Here is a 19,677-nt window from a genome sequence, read left to right as displayed (position 1 = left end):
CTGGCGCCCTGATACACTAGAGCACGAGAGCTGGTTTCGACCTTTGCGCGGCATGAAATTGTACTTTCCAATTACTATGCTGCTAGCAGGCGCTTAGATAACGACCATGGCCACGGACTTCACCCGTATTATCGCGAGCGGGGCTCTTTGCGTTTGCAGCACTGCCCTGTTCTTGCTGTTTTATGCAATCAGACCAGCAGAAAGGGATGCTGGAAAAGAAAGGCGATTGGCACCGCTAAAGAAAATCCGTTTGGGGACCTTTGCGTTGTTGGTGTGCACACAAGTCGCGCACGCGTCATGGCGATTTATCCGGGGCCGATTTATGTTGGCCGCTTACGATGCTCAGCTAGCAGCAACGACGATGCTGTACGCCATCACGGTGGTGGGTTCGGAAACCGAGTCGTTCACAAGTGGCGCTCAATGCGTGCCGGACGCCCGACTCGCATGGCTGACACCCTGGGACGCATGAAACAGGTGGCCATGCTGGCCGTGTGGAGGCGACAGGCGGGAGTGTCACTTCTGCCGGTTGTACTGGCGTCCATGGCAACGGTGGCTCTGCAGATGGCTGCCGACACGCTGCACGACATCACGTCCGACTTTGCAAAGGAGGACCGCATCGTAAGGTGCGTGGGGCACTTGCGATTACCGGTAAGCAACCGAGCGGAAGGGGCCGATACAGCCGCGGCGGGGTTGGACGGGGGCCGGGTAGGTCCAGGGTGCACACCGTAGGCAGGGCCTGGCAGGCCGGTCCTGCAGCTGCGTGCTGCGGTGGCGCAGCAGCCACCCGCCACGTGTACAGCACGCAACCTGTCCACCACACTAACCCACCTTCCATGCCCACCTCCGCGCCCCACTGTCTCGCCCCTCCCTCCTCCCTCCCTCCCTCCCCCAGCGTGTCGCTTCACACGGTGCAGCTGGGCCTGGTCCTGTTCGTGTGTATGGCTGAGGCGCTGTACGGCCACATGGCCTCACTGCCGCTGGGGGAGCTGGAGGAGCCGCTGTTCGACAAGGTGCGCTGCGCGGATGGGGGTGGCAGGGGGTGGCAGGGGGTGGGGTGGTGATAGCGTGATGTGACTTTGGGGAAACCGAGGAGGAGAAGGAGCAGCAGGGTGGATTGGTGGTTGCGGGGGCGCAGAGCCGGCAGGAGGACGAGCGCAGGGTTGCGGTGGCGGCTCACAGGGGATTGTTATGAGGAAAGCACCGCGTGGTGTCTGTTGTGACTCCGCGCCAGCCCTCCGCAAGTCCGGCGCCCGCCGCTCGGCCCCCGACCGCACGTGGCACCCACCCCGCCGCCTCCCCCTGCCTGCCACCACTACCACCCTCCAGACGGAGAAGGAGAAGGCCAAGGAGGAGGGCAAGCGCGCCAAGGCTGCGCAGCAGGGCCGCCTGCCCGCCTCGCGCGCGCAGCGCACCGCGCGCGCCTTCCGCTACGTGTGGCCCGAGAGCCACCCGCTGCAGCTGCGCCTGGTGGCCTGCTTCCTGCTGGTGCTGGCGGAGCGCTGCGTCAACCTGGCGGTGCCGGTGCTGTACAAGCACATGGTGGACGACCTGGGCAGCGCGGCGGCGGCGGTGGCGGACAACAGTGGAGGCGGAGGCAGCGGGGCGGGCGGAGGCAGCGGGGGAGGCGGAGGCTGGGCAGGCTGGGCGGGCTGGGGCACGGGCGGCGCGCGCGCGGGCGCGCTGTCGGAGGCGACGCGGGCGTTGATGCGCGCTGCGGTGGCGGCGGCGGGCGCGGGCGCTGAAGGGGAGGGCGAGGCGAACGGCAAGTTGCTGGCGGCGGCGCACGGGCTGCTCAAGGTAGGCCCGGTGGAACGGCGTGGCGAGTGGTGGTACCGGACAGTTGTGTGGGGTGCGGAAGTGTCCGTGCGCGATGGGCTGAGCGGCCGGATCCGGGAATAGCAGTGTGGCAAACCTACCGCTGTCCCGCCACCTCACCTCCTGTGACCGCCGCTTCCTTCACCGCCGCCTCCGCCCCCAGGCTGTCCAGGGCGTGACGTTCTGGAGTGTGTTCTACCCCTGGGTGTTCGCCTACCTTGGCTTCTACTTCCTGCGGGGCGGCAGTGGCATGGAGGGGCTGCTGGCCAACATGAGGGACCTGATCTGGATCCCCATCACACAGGTGTGGGTGAGAGCGGAGGTTAGGGGTAGGGGGGGTTGCGTAGAGCGTTGGTAGCGGTGGAAGCCAGGGGCAACATGTGAGTTTTGGAGTTGAACATGAGTGAAGCACGACGTTAGGATGCAGCGCAGGGGTGTGGTGCAGCATGGGGCAGGCGCTGGCAGGGGCGCGGGGCTTGGAGGCGGCGGGCGGCGGCAGCAGCAGGCGTAGTTCGTGTCACCCGTAAGCCACCCGTTGCTTCATGCCTCGTCCCCCAACTCCCGCCCGCCCCCTGCCTTTCCCTGCCTCGTTCAGGCCGCGTTCCGGCGCATCAGCCTGGACGTGTTCGGGCACCTGCTGGACCTGGACCACGCCTTCCACCTGCACCGCAAGACGGGGCAGATCATGAGGATCCTGGACAGGGGCACCAGCAGCATACAGGTGGGGCCGGGGCGGAGTGCGGGGTGTGGGGGGCGCGGGCGCGTGCGGGGCGTGTGTGTAGAGGTTGATGGCGGGCTAGACTCCGGCTTTCGTGGTACGGCGTATGGTGGTGGCTGACTACCGGTATCACCGTGCTACTTCATGCCTGCCCGGGACCCACCTGTGCCGTTCCTCCCCTGCCGGGCGGGCATAGGCCACGCTCTCCTCCTCGCTCTTTTGTATTGGGTTTGGTAATGGGTTGGGCAGGTACTTACAACCTCCCCTGCCTTCCCCTCCCCTCCCTGCGCCCCGCAGGACACGGTGTCCATCGTGCTGTTCAACGTCATCCCGCAGCTCATCGACATCGTGGTGGCCTGCACCTACCTGGCCTTCAAGATGCAGCCCTGGGCCGCCGTCATCGTGTTCGTCACGGTGGGGCGGGGCGGGGTCGGGGCGGGGTCGGGTCGGGTCGGGTTGGGGTGTTTCCCACCATTCCCAAGGAGGAAGGCGGGGGCGGTGCCGTACGTCATGCGCGGGCGTGTGGCGCTGCGGCTGTGCGCGTTGCGCGGGGCCGGCGGGTCGCCCTGCAACCACGTGTACGTGGGCGGTGTGGCGCAGGTGTGGTTGTGTGCGCATGTGGAGACGGGGCGGGCGGCATGCCGGCACCCAGTCGGCACCTCCGGTGCCTGCCCCTCCTCTCCCACCCCATGCGGGCCCTAGACTGACTACTCCACTTCCCCTTCTCAGTCTGGCCCTGCTTCGCCCCGTCCCGCCAGGTGGCGTCGTACGTGCCGCTGACGGTGATCATCACGGAGCGTCGCGGCGTCATCCGCAAGCGCATGAACGCCCTGGACAACGCGCGCGAGGGCCGGGCCACAGACATGCTGCTCAACTACGAGACAGGTGTGTGCGCCGGGGGCCGCAGGATGCGAGTCATCAGGTGGTGATGTAATGGCGTGGGGAATGGACAGTGCTCAGCCATGCTGGTCTTGCATACTGTGACCAAGCTCGCCAACATTGTAAGTTCTCGCCACTGCTCCCGCGGCCCTCTTGCCGGTGCGCCCCGCAGTCAAGTACTTTTGCAATGAGCGCTTTGAGCTGGCCGGGTATGACAACGCCACGAGGCAGTACCAGGTGAGGGCGAGGAGCGGATGGGCAGGCAGGCAGGCAGGCAGGCAGGCAGGCAGGCAGGCAGGCAGGCAGAGGAGGGGCGGGGTGCAGGCGCGTTGGTGTGGGCATGTTGGTTTCACTGGGGGTAGTATCGTGTTGGTGCCGTATTGCCAGTAGCAGGGGCCATGCCGGCTTGGTACCTCAAGCCCTCACACGCCCCAATACACACACGCACACACAAACACACACGCGCGCAGGCCGCCGAGTACTGGCAGATGGCGTTCCTGGCCATGCTGTCCATCACACAGGTGGGCAGACGGAGTGGGTGGGGTGGGTGGGTTGCTGGCGGTGAGGGATTGGTGCAGAGGCGGCCGGCTCATGAGCTTCTGGGGCGGAGCGGGCTGCACTCACCGCCCAGCGCCACAAGTCACCGCCCGCCAGCACCTGCTCACCCCCACGCTGGTCGACATCGTCGGTAACGCTTGATGTTCCGCAAGATGGTCTACCGTCTACCACTTCATTAACCAGTCATGAATGTAACCCCACCTACCCACCCCTCTCAACCCCTCCGTCCTTGCCAACGCACCCACCACTCCCCACAGGCCTCAGTGGTGTGGCTGGGTCTGGCCAGCGGCATGGTGGTGTGTGTGCGCGGCGTGGTGCGCTCCAGCCTCACGGTGGGCGACGCCGTGCTGTTCGTGACCATGATGAACCAGCTGTACGTGCCGCTCACATTCTTCGGGTCCTACTACAGACAGGTGCGCTTGGGGGGCGGGGGATTGAAGGGTCATGGAGGACGGAGTGGCTGCATCAGATGTTTGAAGTGCCGACGTGTGGGGGGGGGGGGGGCAGGGGGGATGATGAATTGATGATGTGTAGTGGGCAGGGGCGTTGGCGGGTGTTGGTGGGCGGGCCTCCCGGAGCCATCTGCCTAGACGCGCCGCACACACGCGGACCAACGTAATGTAATTATTCCGTTCTCTATGAACGGCTGCCCCTCCTTTGGGATAGGAGTCCCCCGGCCTCCTCCCCCTCCTTCCCCTCCTTCCCCTCATCTCCTGTTACCACTGCTTTAACCTGCATACCCCCTCACCCCCCGCTTTTCCAAACATCCTTGCAACCCCCCCCCACCCCACTCACCCCTACACTTCTCTGTACCAATCTTTGCAACCCCATCCCATTCCTACAAACACACATCGGCCCCACAGGTCCAGAAGGCACTGATCGACATGGAGAACATGTTCGAGCTGCTCGACACCGTGCCCGGCGTGCAGGACCCGCCCGCGCCGCGCCGCCTGGTGGTGTCGGCGGGCCGCGTTGACTTCGACCACGTGGTCTTCGGGTACAACCCCACCGGCACGCCCGTGCTCAAGGGCGTCACGTTCGCTGTGCCGGGTGCGTGCGTGCGGGTTATAACGTGCGTACGGGAGTAGCCAGAGGACGCTGCGGAGGAGGGGGTGGTGGGGTCGAGGGCCACGCTGCCAACAATGCGTGGCCAGTGATGGTGTTGCTTGAGCCGCAGCGTTGCTGCGCCGTTGCCTTGTCCTTGCTTGCCTTCTTGGCGGCCAAGCTGGCTGCCTAGGGCCTAGCTCCATGCCTTCGCGATGCGCGCTGTGCCCGCCGCCCTGGGCCCCGGCATCCGCCACAACCGGCACTGATCCTGCTGCGCTCTGCCCGCAGGCGGCAAGACGCTGGCGGTTGTGGGCGCCACCGGCAGCGGCAAGTCCACCATCCTGCGCCTGCTGCTGCGCTTCTATGACCCGCAGTCGGGCCGCGTGCTCATTGACGGCCAAGACATTCGCTGGGTGACGCAGGTGGGGGTGGGTAGCTGTCGTGATGCGGCCTCTAGCCCATTCTCCCTATAGCAGGGTTGGAATGACACAGAATACCGTAGGCCCTGCTTGGCCGGCGCTTTCGGGCTATTCTGTAGTACGCGACAGTAGCCGGGTGGGCGAAGGGACGGAGCTGCAGTGGCCTCTGGTTGCACATGGGAGCGGAGCAAGCACAGACAGCGGCGCTTGGGGGTCATGCCGGGCATGGCTGGTGCGAATACCGTAGGGCGAGGGCGTCGGGCGACCCTCATTGCTAGACACGGGTTTCTGCCGCCAGCCTGCACACCCTGACTCCTGCTCATGCCTGCCGTTTCCTGCTATAACTCCCCACCCTTCTTGCGCCCTTGCGCAGGAGTCGTTGCGGGGTGCGGTGGCGGTGGTGCCTCAGGACACGGTCATGTTCAACGACACGGTGCTGTACAACATCCGGTACGGCCGCACAGACGCCACAGACGAGGAGGTGAGCGCCGGTGTAGTGGGGCGGGGCGGGGCGGTGGGGGGCGGTGGGCGGTGTGAGCAGTGGCGTCCCGACGCCTCCTATAGAGGGAGCCGGCCGCTCGCCACGTCCGAACGGCGTTGCATTATATGTTGGCGTCACCGCTGTCGTGTTTTTTTCTGTCTTTTTCTGGTACAGTGTCGCACAGAGCGTCGCACGGCATTGCGTACACACTGCCATGCGCGCCCGTTTCCCCTGTGCTCTTGATCATACAAACACACACACACACACACACACACATACGCACACACACACACACACACACACACACACAAACACACACACACACACACATGCCCACGCAGGTGCATGAGGCTGCGGGCGTGGCGCACATCCACAACTCCATTGTCAGCAACTTCAAAAAGGGCTACGCCACGCGTGTGGGCGAGCGCGGCCTGCGGCTCAGCGGCGGCGAGAAGCAGCGCGTGGCCTTCGCCCGCGCCGTGCTGAAGCGGCCGGCGGTGCTGATCCTGGATGAGGCCACCTCCGCCCTCGACTCACTCACGGTTAGAGGGAGAGGGAGAGGCAGGGGGGCGCTGAGCATGTGGGCGTAAGGAGCGTGTGGGGCCCGGGTGTTGGTGTTGTTGGAGGTGGGCTGTGGGGTGCATTGGGCATGTGTTGCCGGCCACGCACGGCCATTGCCCCGACGCGTCGGCCACCACTGCCAGCTGACAGGCGCGGCCGCCGCAACCGCCAGTGCCGCGCCCTTCGCTCCTTTCTTGCCCTATGGGCCCTCACCGCGTTTGGTGTGGGTCTTGTTTACCCCTGCCGCCGCCGCCTGAAGACAACTAGACATGCCGGCACTGCTCACCTCCCTGTCCCAAGGCCCCCTCCTAACGCTTGATGTTCCGCAAGATGGTCTACCGTCTACCACTTCCTTAAGTAATCATGAATGTAACTTCCCTTCGTCACCTAGCCAACTATGCCTGCAATCAGCCCTGCTCCCCCTTCCCCTCCTCCTCCCTCCTGCAGGAGCTGGCCATCCAGTCCTCGCTGCAGACGCTGCGGTCGCGCTGCACCACCGTCATCGTGGCGCACCGCCTGTCCACCATCATGGACGCAGACCTCATCCTGGTGCGTGCCTGTGTGTACTGTTCAGGAACGGTGGGGGCGCCCGCCCGAGCCCAAACCGAAACCCCACAATTCGAACACCTGCCACGTTTTGCGAGACCCGACCCCGACCCCGGTCATCGATGAAAACGCGCCTGCGATACCGCACCAATGTTCCTGGCTGCATTTTCTCGCGTTTTCCTGCTTAATCATGAAAGCCACCCGCTTCCTGCCTTCACAGGTGCTGGACCGCGGCGAGGTGGCCCAGTGCGGCAGCCACAGCGAGCTGATGGAGGAGGGCGGGCTGTACGCGGCCATGTGGAGCAGGCAGCTGGACACGGGTGGGAGGGGCGGAGGCGGGAGGGACCGCGGGGGGGGGGGGGCGGGAGGCGGGGGGGGGGAGGGGCGGGGCAGGAGGCGGGGCAGGAGGCGCGCAAGCGAGGTAGGATGGGGTGGATGGGATTGGATGGGTGGCAAGGCGTGCTGGGCAGCTTGGTATGGGGGCCGATGCCTGCCCTTCACTTCCACAACAAGCTCACACACATCCGCATACCTGCCCTCCACGCTCCCTCCCAGCCGGCTACACCACGCCCGTGCTCTCCACCGGCGGCGGCCAGCTCGCGCCCGGCGGCGGCAGCGGCGGCGTCCCCGGCGGCCCGGGCGGCGGCGGCCTTACCAGCCGTGCCTCCGACCCCAGTGGCGGCGTGCCCCTGGAGCGCCACCCGCCCATCCTGTTGGCCTCCGCCTCCGCCTCCGCCTCCAGCGCTGGCATGGCGTCAGCAGCAGCCCCGCCGCCCTACCCGCGCAGCGCCGTGGCGGCGGCCGCAGGCGCCTACGGCCTACACGCCGCCCACCACCACGCGCCCTCGCACCTGCACCCGCACCCACACCCGCAGCCCAGCGCCTCCGCGGCGGCGCGCCTGGGGATCGCCGTGGGCGGCGCGGCGAGCAACGGCGGCGGCGGCGCCGTAGCTGGCATTGGCGCGGGCGCGGGCGGCAGCGCCGGCGGCCGGGGCAGCCCGGTTGCGGGCACGCCGGCCGCGGCGGGCGGCGGCGCGGCCAGCACCACCGGCCGCATGCCGCGTGTGCCGTCGCGGCTGATGCGCCGCGCCATCATGAGCGAGGAGATGAGCGAGAGCGGCGACCACAGCGTCGACATCAGCCGCAACCCCACACCGCGCAGGTGCGGGCAGCGCGGCTTGCCGTGCCTTGTGCATGGTGCGGCAGGATGGGGGCGCACCGGTATTCCCTTTCCACTGGGCATGGTGGTGCGCGGTGCTTGCCTGCTGCACCGTGCCTGCGCACGCGCAATTGCAGCCGCACAGCCTCGTGTCCCCCCGCGTCTACCGTCTACCACTTCCTTAACTAGTCATGAATGTATCCCCCTCATCCTTTGGCCCCCGCTTGGCTTTGTGCTCGGCTTTGCCCCCGACCCAGGGCTCGTGTGTTGGTGGAGGACGAGGCGGATGAGATGCTGTATGAGGACCGGGAGCCGGACGACCGGGAGGGAGGAGCCGACACGCCCGCAGGCGAGGCCTCGCCGGACCGGACCAAGCCCGGCGGCGGCGGCGGCTCGCGCGCGGCCTCGGGCGGCTCCGGCCCGCCGCGGGCGCGCAGCGCAGGCAGCGCAGGCATCGACATCGAGAGCTATGGTGGCCGCGGCGGCGGCGGCGGCGGCCTGAATGTGGGCCGGGGCGTGCTCGGCGGCGGCGGCAGCCCAGTGCTGCCGCCGACCATTCCCGAGCTGGCGGCGGTGGTGACGGCAGCGGCGGCGGCAGTGGCGGCGGCGCAGCCGCAACTGGCCCAGTCGCCGTCGGGCAACGGCTCGGTCCTGTCGCACGGCCCCGTCGGCTACCACCGGTCAGCGGCCGCGCCGCAGCCGGCGGCGGCCGAGCAGGCGGCGGTGGCGGCGGCGCCGCCGCCGCCGCTGCAGTCGCGACCTCAGCTGGAGCGGCTGGGCAGTGATGTGGGTGTGGACGAGCTGGCGAGCGTGGCGGACGGGAGGGTGGAGGCGGTGGCGCACCTGGGCGCACACACGCCGACGTCGGCAGCAGCCTCCGGCGCCGGGGACGGGACCGACGCCGCGACGGGGCTGCTGGCCGCACTGCGTGTGGGCGGTGGCGCCAGCGGCCGCGACTCGCCTGCCAGCCGGGGCAGTCCAGCTAAGGACAAGGGCAGTCCTGCCAAGACCTTCAGCCCCAACACGCCCGGCTCACCCTTGCTGCAGCCTGCGCCGCCCTCACGCGACGCCTTCGGCTCGCCGCTGCCGCCCACTGTGCTGCCCGGCGCGCGCCCGGCCGTAAGCAGCCCGCTGGCGCCGCCGCCGCAGCTGCCCTCGCCGCCGCAGCCGCCTGCCGCCGCCGCGCCCAGCACCACCAGCCCCGCGCCCAACAGCCCCGCCTTGGACAGCCCCGGCGGCTTCAGCGGCGGCGGCGGCGGTATCCCCGGCTCCTCCGGCGGCTCCTTCAGCTCGGCGGCGGCGCGGGCGCTGCTGATGTCGCACGAGGAGCAGGAGAAGCGGCTGGTGCTGCAGCGCGACCTGTTCCTGCGGGAGGCCCTGGGTAAGGCCGCCACCACGGCGGTGGGCGGTGCCGGCGGCGGCCAGGGCGGCAGGGGCAGCGCCGGCGCATCTCCCTCGCACGCCAGCGGAGGTGGTGGTGGTGGGGTGGCGGCGGCGCGCGGGGGTCCTGGAAGCCCGGCGGGGTTGAAGCAGCGTGGCGGCGGCGGCGGTGGAGGAGGAGGAGGTGGTGGCAGTGGTGACGGCGGGTCGCGCGGCAGTGTCGGCGGCGCAGGTGCCTCCAGCAGCAGCGGGCAGCAGGCCATGCCGCTGGCCGCGGACGCGGGCCCCTCGCCAGCCGGCGGCAGGGGCGCGGGCCGCTCGGCCAATGCTGCTGCCGCGGCGGCGGCGGTGCTGACGACCGAGAGCGTGTCGTCGCCCAAGGCGTGTGACGCGGCCCGGCCCGGCACCGGCTACGACTCACCGGCGGGGCGGCGGCGCAGTCCCGACTTCTCGCCGGTGGCGGACCTGCGCATCGCACCAGACGATTAGGCGCAGAAGAATGGAGCCGACCGATACCGTAGGACAGAGGCAGACTGGAACAGGCGGATAGGGCAGAGGCAGACTGGAACAGCGAAGCGGAGCAGGTGGCTGGAGGGGTTGTCTAGGTGATGGGAGGTGTCTACAGGTGATGGACAGGTTGCCGTGCAGGTGCCCGTCATTGGGCGGTGCGGCACTCACGGTGGGGCTCATAGCGGAGCGCCGGCCCCGTACTGTGGGGTGAAGCGTTGTGGAGGACGGCAGGGGCAGCAGTGCGGCTGAGGGTGCTCGTCTCACGTGCACGGGGTAGGTGTTGCGCAAGACGGCAGGGCAGCAGTTTGGGAGGGTGAGGGGGGTGCTAGAAGATTGGCTGGCTCCGGCCCTCACGGCGCTGTGTAGCTTTGACCGTCGGGCAGGCATGCATTGGAAAGCGTCATAAGCGCGTTGTTTGGAATCGTAGGTAGCATGGGCCCGGCAAAAAAGTGTACGCGTGCCGCTGCGCTCGTGTATACCACGAACACGCTGGCCGCGACCTGGTCAGTGCGTGCGGCCTACGTGCCACGGCGCTTATGAGGCCTGACTAGTGACTGTGCTGCGCCGCACCGGTGTGGGTGATGTGGGCGGTGGACAGTGAAATGGTCAGGCGGTGTGAGGCAGGGGACCTCCGTGGGGGACCCCTGGTGTGCATTGAGCATTGGGGGTGGAGAAATGTAGTCACGCACGCGGTTTATGTCCCCAAGCACCGGTCTGCGAGCGCACACGGTATTCGCCGCCCTCAAGTGTTGCACAAGCAAATTCCGTGCCAAACCCGACCCATCGCGCCTTCAGCAGTTTAGCAACGGCTACACCGGCTCGGTCCGGGTGCGCATTGCCCGAGGTGGGTCATACAAGCCCTGCGGGACCGCCCGCGCCCTAGGGTAGAGGCCCTGCATCAACAGCACCCAGCCTTACGCAACCACCTGAGGCTACCCACGAAAGTATCATCTGCGCCAAGCAGCCCTGAAGTGCATCCTGACATCCCAATTGAGAGAAATGTTACTCCAATGCGAATTCGCAATATGAGCGCCATCTGGATCAATGCGATCGCCCCAAACGCTTCACCCGTGTACCGTACCCAGCGTTGCCAACCTGGGATGGGTGCAATTTGTTTACGGAATACGAGCCGCTTGCTTCCTTTGCCATGTCCCATAGCATCCAGTGTTGCCAACCCACGCACCGTTGCTGGCCCATCGTCCCCCGCCCCCGCCCCCGTCCCGCGCCTCAATGTCTGCAGTCACCCAGGGCAATGTCGCCCTCACACATCCGCTCCACCGCTGCAGGTGTATCCACCACCGCCACATCGTGACCACCGGGCCGCTGCGCCCAACAGCCTCAGCGCCGCGTGCCCGCGTCCTCACTCCCTACGCCCCGCAGGCAGCCCGACCGCTCTGACAGACAGCGGCAACAGCGCACACACGCCACTCCAAACGCCAACTCAAACGCCAACTATAAACGCCAACTAAGCAGCAGCCGCTGACAGCATGCCGCCTCACGCTCACAGCGCCAGCGCCAGCGCCTCGCCCGGCGGCGCGGGGTATTCCACCCGCACATCGCCAAGACCCGCCTGCCGCAGCAGGTCCGCCACGCCCGTCTCTTCGCCTTTCTGCGCAGCCGCATGCAGTGGTCGAGGGCAAAGGCAGGCAGGGTAGGCACCCGGTCAGGAGCTGCAGGACCTACCGGTTGAGGACAGCCGCACTCCCTCTGAGCACAATGACGCAAAGACAGCTGCAAACCCAACAATCCATCACGTACACGCCTACGTACACGCATCTGCGCGCTTCCTCCCGCCCCACCGCACCCCCACCCCGAACCGACCTGCCACATGATCTGGGTGAGCGGCCCCCGGTGGTCGATGTCGTGGTTCAGCAGCGGCAGTAGCACCTTGGGCTTGAGCACTCGCAGCAGCGACGCCAGGTTCTGGTCACCCTGCGCAGCAGCACACGCGCACGAGAAGAGATACGTGCTGAAGACCCACACGCCTGCCTGGCTGACACCCAGCCTGTCACGCCCCAGCCACAGGACGCACCGCGCCCACCGGCCCCGCTTTCGCCCACCCAACGCCCGCGCTGCGTGCCATCTCCATCTCCATCTCCCCCGTCCCCACCCCGACCCCGCCTCCACGCCCCCCTCCCTAACCCCCCGCCCCCGCCCACCTGCACTAGCGCGTAGGACGCCGGCGCCACGCCCGGCATGCCCAGCAGCGTGGTCACCACGGGGCTCACACACACGTCCACGCCCTCGCCCGCCGCCAGGCCCGCGCTGCGCAGCCCCGCCTCCACACTGCCGGCGTCGAAGTCGCAGTGGGACTCGAAGTACAGCGAGGCGGGCCGCTCGCCCGGCGGCACCTCCTCGCGCATCACCAGACCCAGCTGCCGCGCACTCCAGGGCGGGCCCACCAGCGCGCCTGGGGCCGAGGAAGGGCGGCGCGCATAACGGCTCGGATGCGACGACAGGCAGCTGAGTAAGCCCGGGTTTCACACCGCGCGGGCATTTGTGCTAACCCTCGCCTGGCAGCCCTCCTGCCGGTTTTCCTCCTCCCGGCCCCGCTCGCCGTGGAGCCCCTCTCACCAGCGGTGGCGGTTATCCGCAGCCGGCCGCCCGCCTGCCCCGGCACGGACGTGGCCTGCCCCGGCGCCAGCACTGTGATGTTGTTGAAGCCCAGCGGCCGCATGCGTGCCGCCGCCTCGGCATTGGCCACCACGTGCACGCCCTTGTTGGCCACAGCCGACAGCGTGGGGATGTGGCAATGGTCGTCCAGGCCCTGGAAGTGGGGCGAGGAGGCGGTACGGCAACGGCAGACCAGTCGTTAGGGGCGGGTGCTACAGAAGCGGGTGCTGGTGGTTGGGGTCCACGGACGGCACATGCAGCCATCTTGCCAACGCCCTGCCGACCCGGCTAGCCTGTGCAATCCTCTCCGCCGCCCTGCATTTGTCTGCACCCCACAGACCTCCTCCATCTCCACCGCCGCCAATCACGGCCGCCGCCCTGCCACACTCCACACGTCTCACCCCTCCAGCCTTCCCCGCCCCGCACCTGCGTGATCACCACCACGTCCGCCTCCGCCAGCACCTGCTGCATGTCCACCCGCGTGTCGCGCCCGATCACCCGCTTGCGGCCCGCGTACATCCAGTCCGCGCCGCCGAACGTGAGCTCGCCCACGAACCAGGGGTCAATCAGCACGCGCACGCCTGGTGCAACACGAGCGGAATTACAAAGCAGGGGAGGCAGGGGAGGTGGCGGTAGGTACGCGAGTTAGGATGAGAAGCTAGGGATGAGGAGCTAGGGATGAGAAGTGAGGGCAAAGGAAAGGTTGTAAAAAGACTGAACGCAAGCATGCGTCGGGCTGTGACAGCTCACGCGAAGCTCAGATCCAGCCCCCGCCCTGCGGCGTGCCATACCTGACGTGTTGAACTTGATGACTGCCGTGTTAACCTGCACGATATGCAGATTGCATCAGTTCAACCAGCGGTATCATGTTTCATGTGTTGCTGGTCAGGCAGGCCAGCAGGCCCTTGTCCCCGCAAGAGACAAACGGAGCTGAGCCCGATGGCACTCGTACCTCCCGCAACTGCATCCCAGCATCCCAGGACTTCTTGTGGTCAGAGCTCGTTTCCTCCGCCCGCTAACGTGCGTGCGCCCACCTCATAGCTAATGTAGGTGATTCCATGATGGAAGGAGGTGCGGGTGCGCTCAGCCGCAGGCACGCTGCTGGGGGTGCTGTTGCCGGTGCTGCTGGCAGCAGCCAGCACTCGGGGGCACCGCGCCCCGGCCTGTCGTTGCCTGTGCGGTGATGCAGAGTTTACCGGCAACTAGGGTAAAGCTGTATTCAGATAAAGTCCGGTCCCAGCCGGGCCCCGACGACCCGGATTTCAGTCTCGCGGGGGCGCTAACGCAGCTGTGCTGGCTGGCGTGCACACGTTTGCGACTCCCACGCGTGTGGTCCCACGGGCGTGGCTCGGGTATGGTGCCTCCCTGATCAGGGTCGTCTATTAATGGTGTAACTACCATAAGTTGCTAAGCTGTTTGCATGGCGGCGCTGTGGTGAGCGAGCTTGGGAGCGTTGGGAACCCATCGCCAGCCCAAACTGTTAGGTTTGGAACCAGCGACTTGAATAAACGTTGCTCCATTGTATGAGAGCTCAAATATCGTGTTAATTTCAGGTTCGCCGACCGACCCGTGTCCGTGCACGCCCTCGAAACCCACCTTGCCGAGCAGCGCGTATGGGCTACCTTTTGAGCTAGCATCTTAGATTCGAAAAGATTGATCGTTGTGCTAAAGGGGAAGCACCTGTAATGCTCTTGACAGAAACAGGTTTTGGGAGAGGTTTTGGCAGTGGTGGTGGATATGGACCTGCCAAATGTCGATGCTGTATATCGGAAGCCCTTAGTATGTTATAGCCATAGAATTATTGTTGAAGGCTGAAGAGAACACCCAGCTGGCAATGATGCATCTGAATCGTCCGCACCCGTTCAGAGTCGTTCAGAGTGGCATACGCAGGCCACCACTTGCCCCCACTAAAGGGTTCCTTCATTTGGTGGCGAGCCGTGTTTCACGGCACGGCACTCCTGGTTTCGGCCGCTTTCTCCACGTACACTAACCTCCTGACCCCTGACCACACACATCAACCTCCGCCTCAGCGCTCCCGCACAGCCATTTGCTGCAAGGCGTCGCCTCAAGGCGTCGCCTCAAACACACCTGGTTAGACAGGCTGGTTGCAACCAAAGAGCGCCTCGCTCAGACACCGCACGCGACCCCACACCGGGGGTCAGGAGGCGGCAGCGGGTCAGGGGAACTCCATCAACCAAGTCAACTTCAACTAGTCAACACCGCCCTCCGGCCGGCAGAAGACCGCCGGCCGGTCGCGGCCCAGGAGCTGCAGGACCAACAGTAGCCGCATGTTGAGGGCCGCGTTCTCGTCACGGTCCTGCATGGTGGGGGGCGGGGGCGGGTTCATCAGTTTCGTCATCTTCAAGAACGAGTCTAGCGGGTGAGTGCCAAATGCTCCGTGGCCTCTGGCCCGCATTTGCAAACGCGTGCGAGCACTGTGCAACGATGGCACCTAAGGCCTGCAATTACTTCCTGTGGCAATGCTTTCAACCGAAATATAAAACGGTGCACCAACACTTGCAGGGAGTATCTGTTGTACGAGCTCAACTTGGCGACACGCATGCCTCTTGGGCGCGCCTCCCCAACTGCCAGTACGGCATTGTGTCGGTTCGCGGACCGTCGGGAGGACTTAAGCCCCCTAGATATAGTTTTAAGCTTAAGGATAACTAACAGTGTCTAACAGTACATGCCCTATAAGGATGCCGTTTACCAAGGAAGAAGCGCCGGGGCAAATACGGGACCAATATGGAGAAGAAGACCAGCCCCGGTGTTGTGGGCGTGACCGTCCTCCTTCCCAAGTTCTTCAAGCTCTACCCAGACGTCAAGTTCGAGTTCAAGCAGGGGCACCTCGCAGGGACCTACTACGGCCACACGGCGGAGGACGGCAAGAGCTGCTACCTGTCCACTGACAAGCCCAAGCCCAAGCCCTGATTCACCACGACGGCAACAGCTACAAAACCGGTGTTTCTCAACACCACCATATGTACGGCTGCTGCAGCTGGTATCTTCAGCCATGGCGCCGATGGCTCTGCTAACTGACATCAAGCCTAAGGCTCCCAGTGCGTCGCGTGTCGCCCACGAAACTTTCCTACCCTGCCCACGAAACTTTTCACTCATGTTCACTCCCCACTCACCCACGTCGTGTGACAATCGTTGCAGACCAGGACGCGGAAGTCCGCGCCACCCTGCGGCGGCTCCTTGCGGCGCAGGCTGAGGCGCCCGCAGTTCGCACACACCTGGAAGGGCAGGTCATGGGCGAGGTCAGGGACGGCGTCGGCGTGTACTGTCGGTGTGTACCGCTGTGCCCTCACCATGCTGGTGCGGTACTCGTTGATCATGATGACGTGGCGCGCGAACCGCTCACGCAGCAGCCGCACGAATCCCTTGCGCGGCGGCTGATCCGCTCGGCTGACTGTGCCGTGGAAGCCCGCGCTGCCGCCACCCCAGCCCACCACGCCATTCTGCTGTGTCACCTCCGGCTCTCCGCCCATCAGGCGCACGGCCTCGCGGCACAGCACCCGCTGCTTCTGGCAGTATACCTGCAGGCGCTTCTGCCGCCAGGCGGGGGCGGCGTACCGCGCCAGCAGGTCCACAAAGCCGAGCTCGCGCACCACCGCCTCGCCCTGCTGCCCGCCGGCCCCGGTACTGCCGCCGTACTTGTAGTCAAGGCGGCCGAGGACGTTCTGCACATCCACAGTCCGGGCGGTCGGCAGGCTGGACTGCCAGGCGCACAGCGCAGGGTCCGCCTTCACACGCCACTGCTGCCACCGTTGGTGCTGGGCGTATCCACAGTTCGTGCGGTGCTCCGCCCCTGAGCAGTGCGTAAACGCAATATCCCATACCCGCGCAGCGAGCTGCTGCTGCTGTTGCTGCTGCTGCAGGCACCGGTGTAGCTGCAGCATGGCGCAGTGCGCAGCGGCCATCACCTCCACGTATCGACGGAAACCCTGCACCAACGCCGACATGGTCGCCTCCCTTGCCACGCCGTTGGCAGCGTCGGCTGCTTCACGCGCCGCCGCATCGGCAGCTGCCACTGCTGCGGCTTTGCTGTGCTCCGCCGACTGCGCCACCATAAGCGCCAGCGGGCGCGGCGGCACTAGCTCCGGCCGACCTTGCTGCGGCGCTGCCTGCACCTCCTTGGCCCATCGTGCAGCTGCGGTGCTTGCTGCTGCTGTTGCGCGGTCTGCTGCCTGCGTGCGTGTCACGATCGTGTCCCGTGCGGCTGCCGCCTTGCTGGCTGTCAGGTGCGCTGCCAGCTGCGCCTCGGCTGCGGCCTGCTGGTCCTTGGTAAGGTCGTCGGGCCATCGCACGGGGCAGCTGCCGTTGCGCACCTCCGGCAGCCGTAGCACCAGGTCCACGCCCAGCAGCGCCACCACCCACGCGGGCAGCCACGGCCACCGCATCGCGCACGTCCAGTAGATGGGGCTGCAGCCGGGGTCGACGCCGCGCAGGGACAGCCGCAGCAGCTCCTCCTCAGACACCCGCACCTGCTTGCCTGCCTCCTTGGCCTCGTCCCACGAGCTGTGGTAGCGGCGGCGCATGGTGAGGCACATGTCGAAGGCATCCGTGGTGACGAAGCCGTCGAACTTGGAGCCCCTGTGCTCGTGCTGGCTAATGCCGAGGCGCAGCCCCGCGGCCGCCCACACGTCACCCGGGTCCAACCCGTGGTCTGCCACCCACTCCTTGAAGCAGGCAGGGATGTTGCGGAACTTGCCGCCCTTGGGGCCCCAGCGGAGCGGTTGATCTGCGCCGCCACCGCCGCTGCCGCCACCGCTGCCCGCCGCGCCTCCGCCGCTGCCACCGCTGCCCGCCGCGCCTCCGCCGCTGCCACCGCTGCCCGCCGCGGAGCCGCCGCTGCCCGCCGCGGTGCTGCCGCCGCCGCTACCGCCTCTGCCGCGGCGCCGCCGCTGCCGCTGCCCGCCGCTGCGCGCTGCCCGCCGCAACCCGGTGGGCACGGCAGCCGGTGGGATGAGGTGGTGCTCGCTGGCGAAATGGTCGCGGTGGACCAGCAGCTCCTTCACGGCCTCTTGGCCGAGCCCGATGTGCACCTGCTGGTAGCTGGGCTCCGGCAGCAGCCCAAACACCGGGAAGTGCCTGGCGACTTCGGCCTCGGGCACCCCGCGCGCGCGCAGTTGGCTCCGGTGCTGCTCGATCTCGTGCAGCACCTCCGCAGCCCATGCCAGGTAGCGTTCGCCGTGGGGCAGCGAGTGGCGCTTGAAGCTGCACCCCGGCACCAGCAGCCCCCGGGGCCGCCAGCGGTCCTGCTCCTGCTGCACCCAGAGCTCCAGCTCCTGCAGGACATCCGGCTGCGACTGCAGGGCTGCTGCTGCGTCGGGGTAGGCGCACAGCGGCTCGTCTCGTGCGATAGCTGCGGCGAGTGCGAGTACGATGGTCTGCTGCTGGCGCGGTAGTTCCACGCCAGCGCCGCCGCCAGCGCCGGCGTCAGGCGCAGCGGCCGCCGCCTATGGAGGAGGAGGGCGCGACCAAGGGGAGCGGGGCAGGGGTTAGTGCGGGCGTTGCGTAATGGGGGAGGGGGCATGGGGCAGGGGGGTAGGGATTGACATGGGCGGCCAGGTCGCCGGCACGCAACAGCAGCTGCACATACCTGATCCACCCCCATGCCATCACCACCGTATGCGCCGCCGCCACCGCCGCCGCCGCCAGCGCCGGCGTCAGGCGCAGCGGCCGCCGCCTATGGAGGAGGAGGGCGCGACCAAGGGGGGCGGGGCAGGGGTTAGTGCGGGCATTGCGTAATGAGGGGGGGGGCTTTACATTCATGATTAGTTAAGGAAGTGGTAGACGGTAGACCATCTTGCGGAACATGAAGCGTTACCGACGATGTCGACCAGGGGGGCATGGGGCAGGGGGGTAGGGATTTGACATGGGCGGCCAGGTCGCCGGCACGCAACAGCACTCACCTCTGGATGCAGAGTTCGGTGTAGCTGCACGCGGCACCGGGTTTTCAGCCACCTGAATAAGTTGGTGGCGAGGTGAACCCCCACGTTGGTCTCCATCTGACGCGCCAGCTGGTGGACGACGCTGGTCAGCCCAGTCACGCTGCGTGGAGGGCCCACCCGGTCTTCACTGCGGTGCACTTGGAACACGTGGCCGTACACATACTGCGCCAGGTTGTGGGAGTGAGGGTCACGGCCGGCGCGCTGGTCGCTGTGCTGGACCTCTTGATGGTGTTCCGACGTCGTCACGGCTGTGATGCAGTCCTCCATCACGCGCTGGTTCAGGTCCGGGAAGCCGCGTAGGGCCCGCTGGGCGGCGTCGTTGGTCACATGGTGGGGCTGGTCGCTGCCGCACGCGCGCTGCCGCTGCCGGCGGAAGCCCTCCGCGATGGAAGACTGACCGCGGAAACGCTCTGGGTTGGGGGGCTGACCGGCGGCCTGCAGCCGCGTGTCCTCGGCACACAGCGCCACCACCAGCAGCAGAAGGTCAAACGCCTCTTGCCGCACCGCTGTCATCACCCACACCAGCACCTGCAGCGCCTTCTGCAGCAGCACCGCGCTGTCACGGTGTTGCGAGGCGAGGCGCTGGACATCGGCTGCTGCTGCTGTCGGATGCTGTGCGTGCAGCAGCTGCTCCAGGCCTGGCGGGTCCGCGATGCTCTTAAACGTTGTTTTGATAGTGCCTGTGCGCGTGCGAATTGAACAGGAGCTGAGGAAAAGCGAGGAAGTGCCCAACTGCCGGAGGGATGGCGGGGGTAGGTGTTAACCTTAACCCACCTTGCGAGCAGTCCCTGCTGAGCGGCGCCTCTCCACAAGCCTCAAGCACACGACGGGGCGGCAGACGTGGGCCGCGTCCCCAGTCAAAGCGCTCCTGCGCTGCGCGCGCCTGCTCAAAATGGAACTTTTCGCCTATGGCCGGCCGGCCATGAGTATCACTGGAAGGAATTAGAAGGAATTGGAAGTGGATGTTCGGCGATGTCATTTCACCGCGCCCAGGTCTCGCTCGAGGCCCCATGGGTCCGATTCCATGCGGTTGA

General features: G+C 66.7%; 3 protein-coding genes across 3 annotated transcripts; 1 reads left to right on the top strand and 2 right to left on the bottom strand.

Annotated features, from left to right (window-relative positions):
- Positions 1-25: 25 nt before the first annotated feature.
- On the top strand, positions 26-10,741 carry CHLRE_10g443000v5 (uncharacterized protein). The gene is made up of 19 exons (XM_043066824.1): positions 26-382; positions 475-623; positions 893-1,010; positions 1,327-1,797; positions 1,979-2,119; positions 2,411-2,536; positions 2,831-2,947; positions 3,292-3,418; positions 3,585-3,649; positions 3,883-3,933; positions 4,228-4,383; positions 4,834-5,020; positions 5,306-5,439; positions 5,810-5,917; positions 6,259-6,459; positions 6,926-7,027; positions 7,245-7,344; positions 7,580-8,186; positions 8,441-10,741. Exons 1-19 carry the CDS (start codon positions 323-325, stop codon positions 10,050-10,052), a joined length of 4,632 nt encoding a protein of 1,543 aa, XP_042920221.1. The 5' UTR covers positions 26-322; the 3' UTR covers positions 10,053-10,741.
- Positions 10,742-10,743: 2 nt separating this feature from the next.
- Positions 10,744-14,405, bottom strand: CHLRE_10g442950v5 (uncharacterized protein). Its single transcript, XM_001690460.2, has 8 exons — positions 14,283-14,405; positions 13,721-13,859; positions 13,478-13,511; positions 13,113-13,267; positions 12,648-12,840; positions 12,233-12,483; positions 11,895-12,005; positions 10,744-11,682 (listed from the first exon to the last, which is right to left on the bottom strand). Exons 1-8 carry the CDS (start codon positions 14,321-14,323, stop codon positions 11,575-11,577), a joined length of 1,032 nt encoding a protein of 343 aa, XP_001690512.1. The 5' UTR covers positions 14,324-14,405; the 3' UTR covers positions 10,744-11,574.
- A 48-nt stretch (positions 14,406-14,453) lies between these two features.
- CHLRE_10g442900v5 (uncharacterized protein) lies at positions 14,454-19,655 on the bottom strand. Its single transcript, XM_043066823.1, has 6 exons — positions 19,418-19,655; positions 18,605-19,323; positions 18,292-18,378; positions 15,998-18,148; positions 15,821-15,922; positions 14,454-15,003 (listed from the first exon to the last, which is right to left on the bottom strand). The coding sequence occupies exons 1-6, from the start codon at positions 19,620-19,622 to the stop codon at positions 14,896-14,898; spliced, it is 3,372 nt and encodes a 1,123-aa protein (XP_042920220.1). The 5' UTR covers positions 19,623-19,655; the 3' UTR covers positions 14,454-14,895.
- Between the last annotated feature and the right edge of the window lie 22 nt (positions 19,656-19,677).

This window comes from Chlamydomonas reinhardtii, chromosome 10 (genome assembly GCF_000002595.2).
Source record: "Chlamydomonas reinhardtii strain CC-503 cw92 mt+ chromosome 10, whole genome shotgun sequence".
NCBI classification, from domain to species: Eukaryota; Viridiplantae; Chlorophyta; class Chlorophyceae; order Chlamydomonadales; family Chlamydomonadaceae; genus Chlamydomonas; species Chlamydomonas reinhardtii.
This window is presented reverse-complemented; position numbering and strand designations above follow the sequence as displayed.

Excerpts from the sequence above, each read along its gene's own strand:
- CHLRE_10g442900v5 (XM_043066823.1), bottom strand. The coding sequence starts at position 19,622 with ATGACATCGCCGAACATCCACTTCCAATTCCTTCTAATTCCTTCCAGT. Across the intron at positions 18,149-18,291 it reads ATGGCATGGGGGTGGATCAG|GCGGCGGCCGCTGCGCCTGA; the intron begins GTATGTGCAGCT and ends CCTCCTCCATAG. Across the intron at positions 15,004-15,820 it reads ACGATTGTCACACGACGTGG|GACCGTGACGAGAACGCGGC; the intron begins GTGAGTGGGGAG and ends CCCACCATGCAG.
- CHLRE_10g442950v5 (XM_001690460.2), bottom strand. The coding sequence starts at position 14,323 with ATGCTAGCTCAAAAGGTAGCCCATACGCGCTGCTCGGCAAG. Across the intron at positions 13,268-13,477 it reads CATCAAGTTCAACACGTCAG|GCGTGCGCGTGCTGATTGAC; the intron begins GTATGGCACGCC and ends GTGTTGCACCAG. Across the intron at positions 12,841-13,112 it reads ACGTGGTGGTGATCACGCAG|GGCCTGGACGACCATTGCCA; the intron begins GTGCGGGGCGGG and ends CCCCACTTCCAG.
- CHLRE_10g443000v5 (XM_043066824.1), top strand. The coding sequence starts at position 323 with ATGTTGGCCGCTTACGATGCTCAGCTAGCAGCAACGACGATGCTGTAC. Across the intron at positions 5,021-5,305 it reads CGTCACGTTCGCTGTGCCGG|GCGGCAAGACGCTGGCGGTT; the intron begins GTGCGTGCGTGC and ends CTCTGCCCGCAG. Across the intron at positions 7,345-7,579 it reads GAGCAGGCAGCTGGACACGG|CCGGCTACACCACGCCCGTG; the intron begins GTGGGAGGGGCG and ends GCTCCCTCCCAG.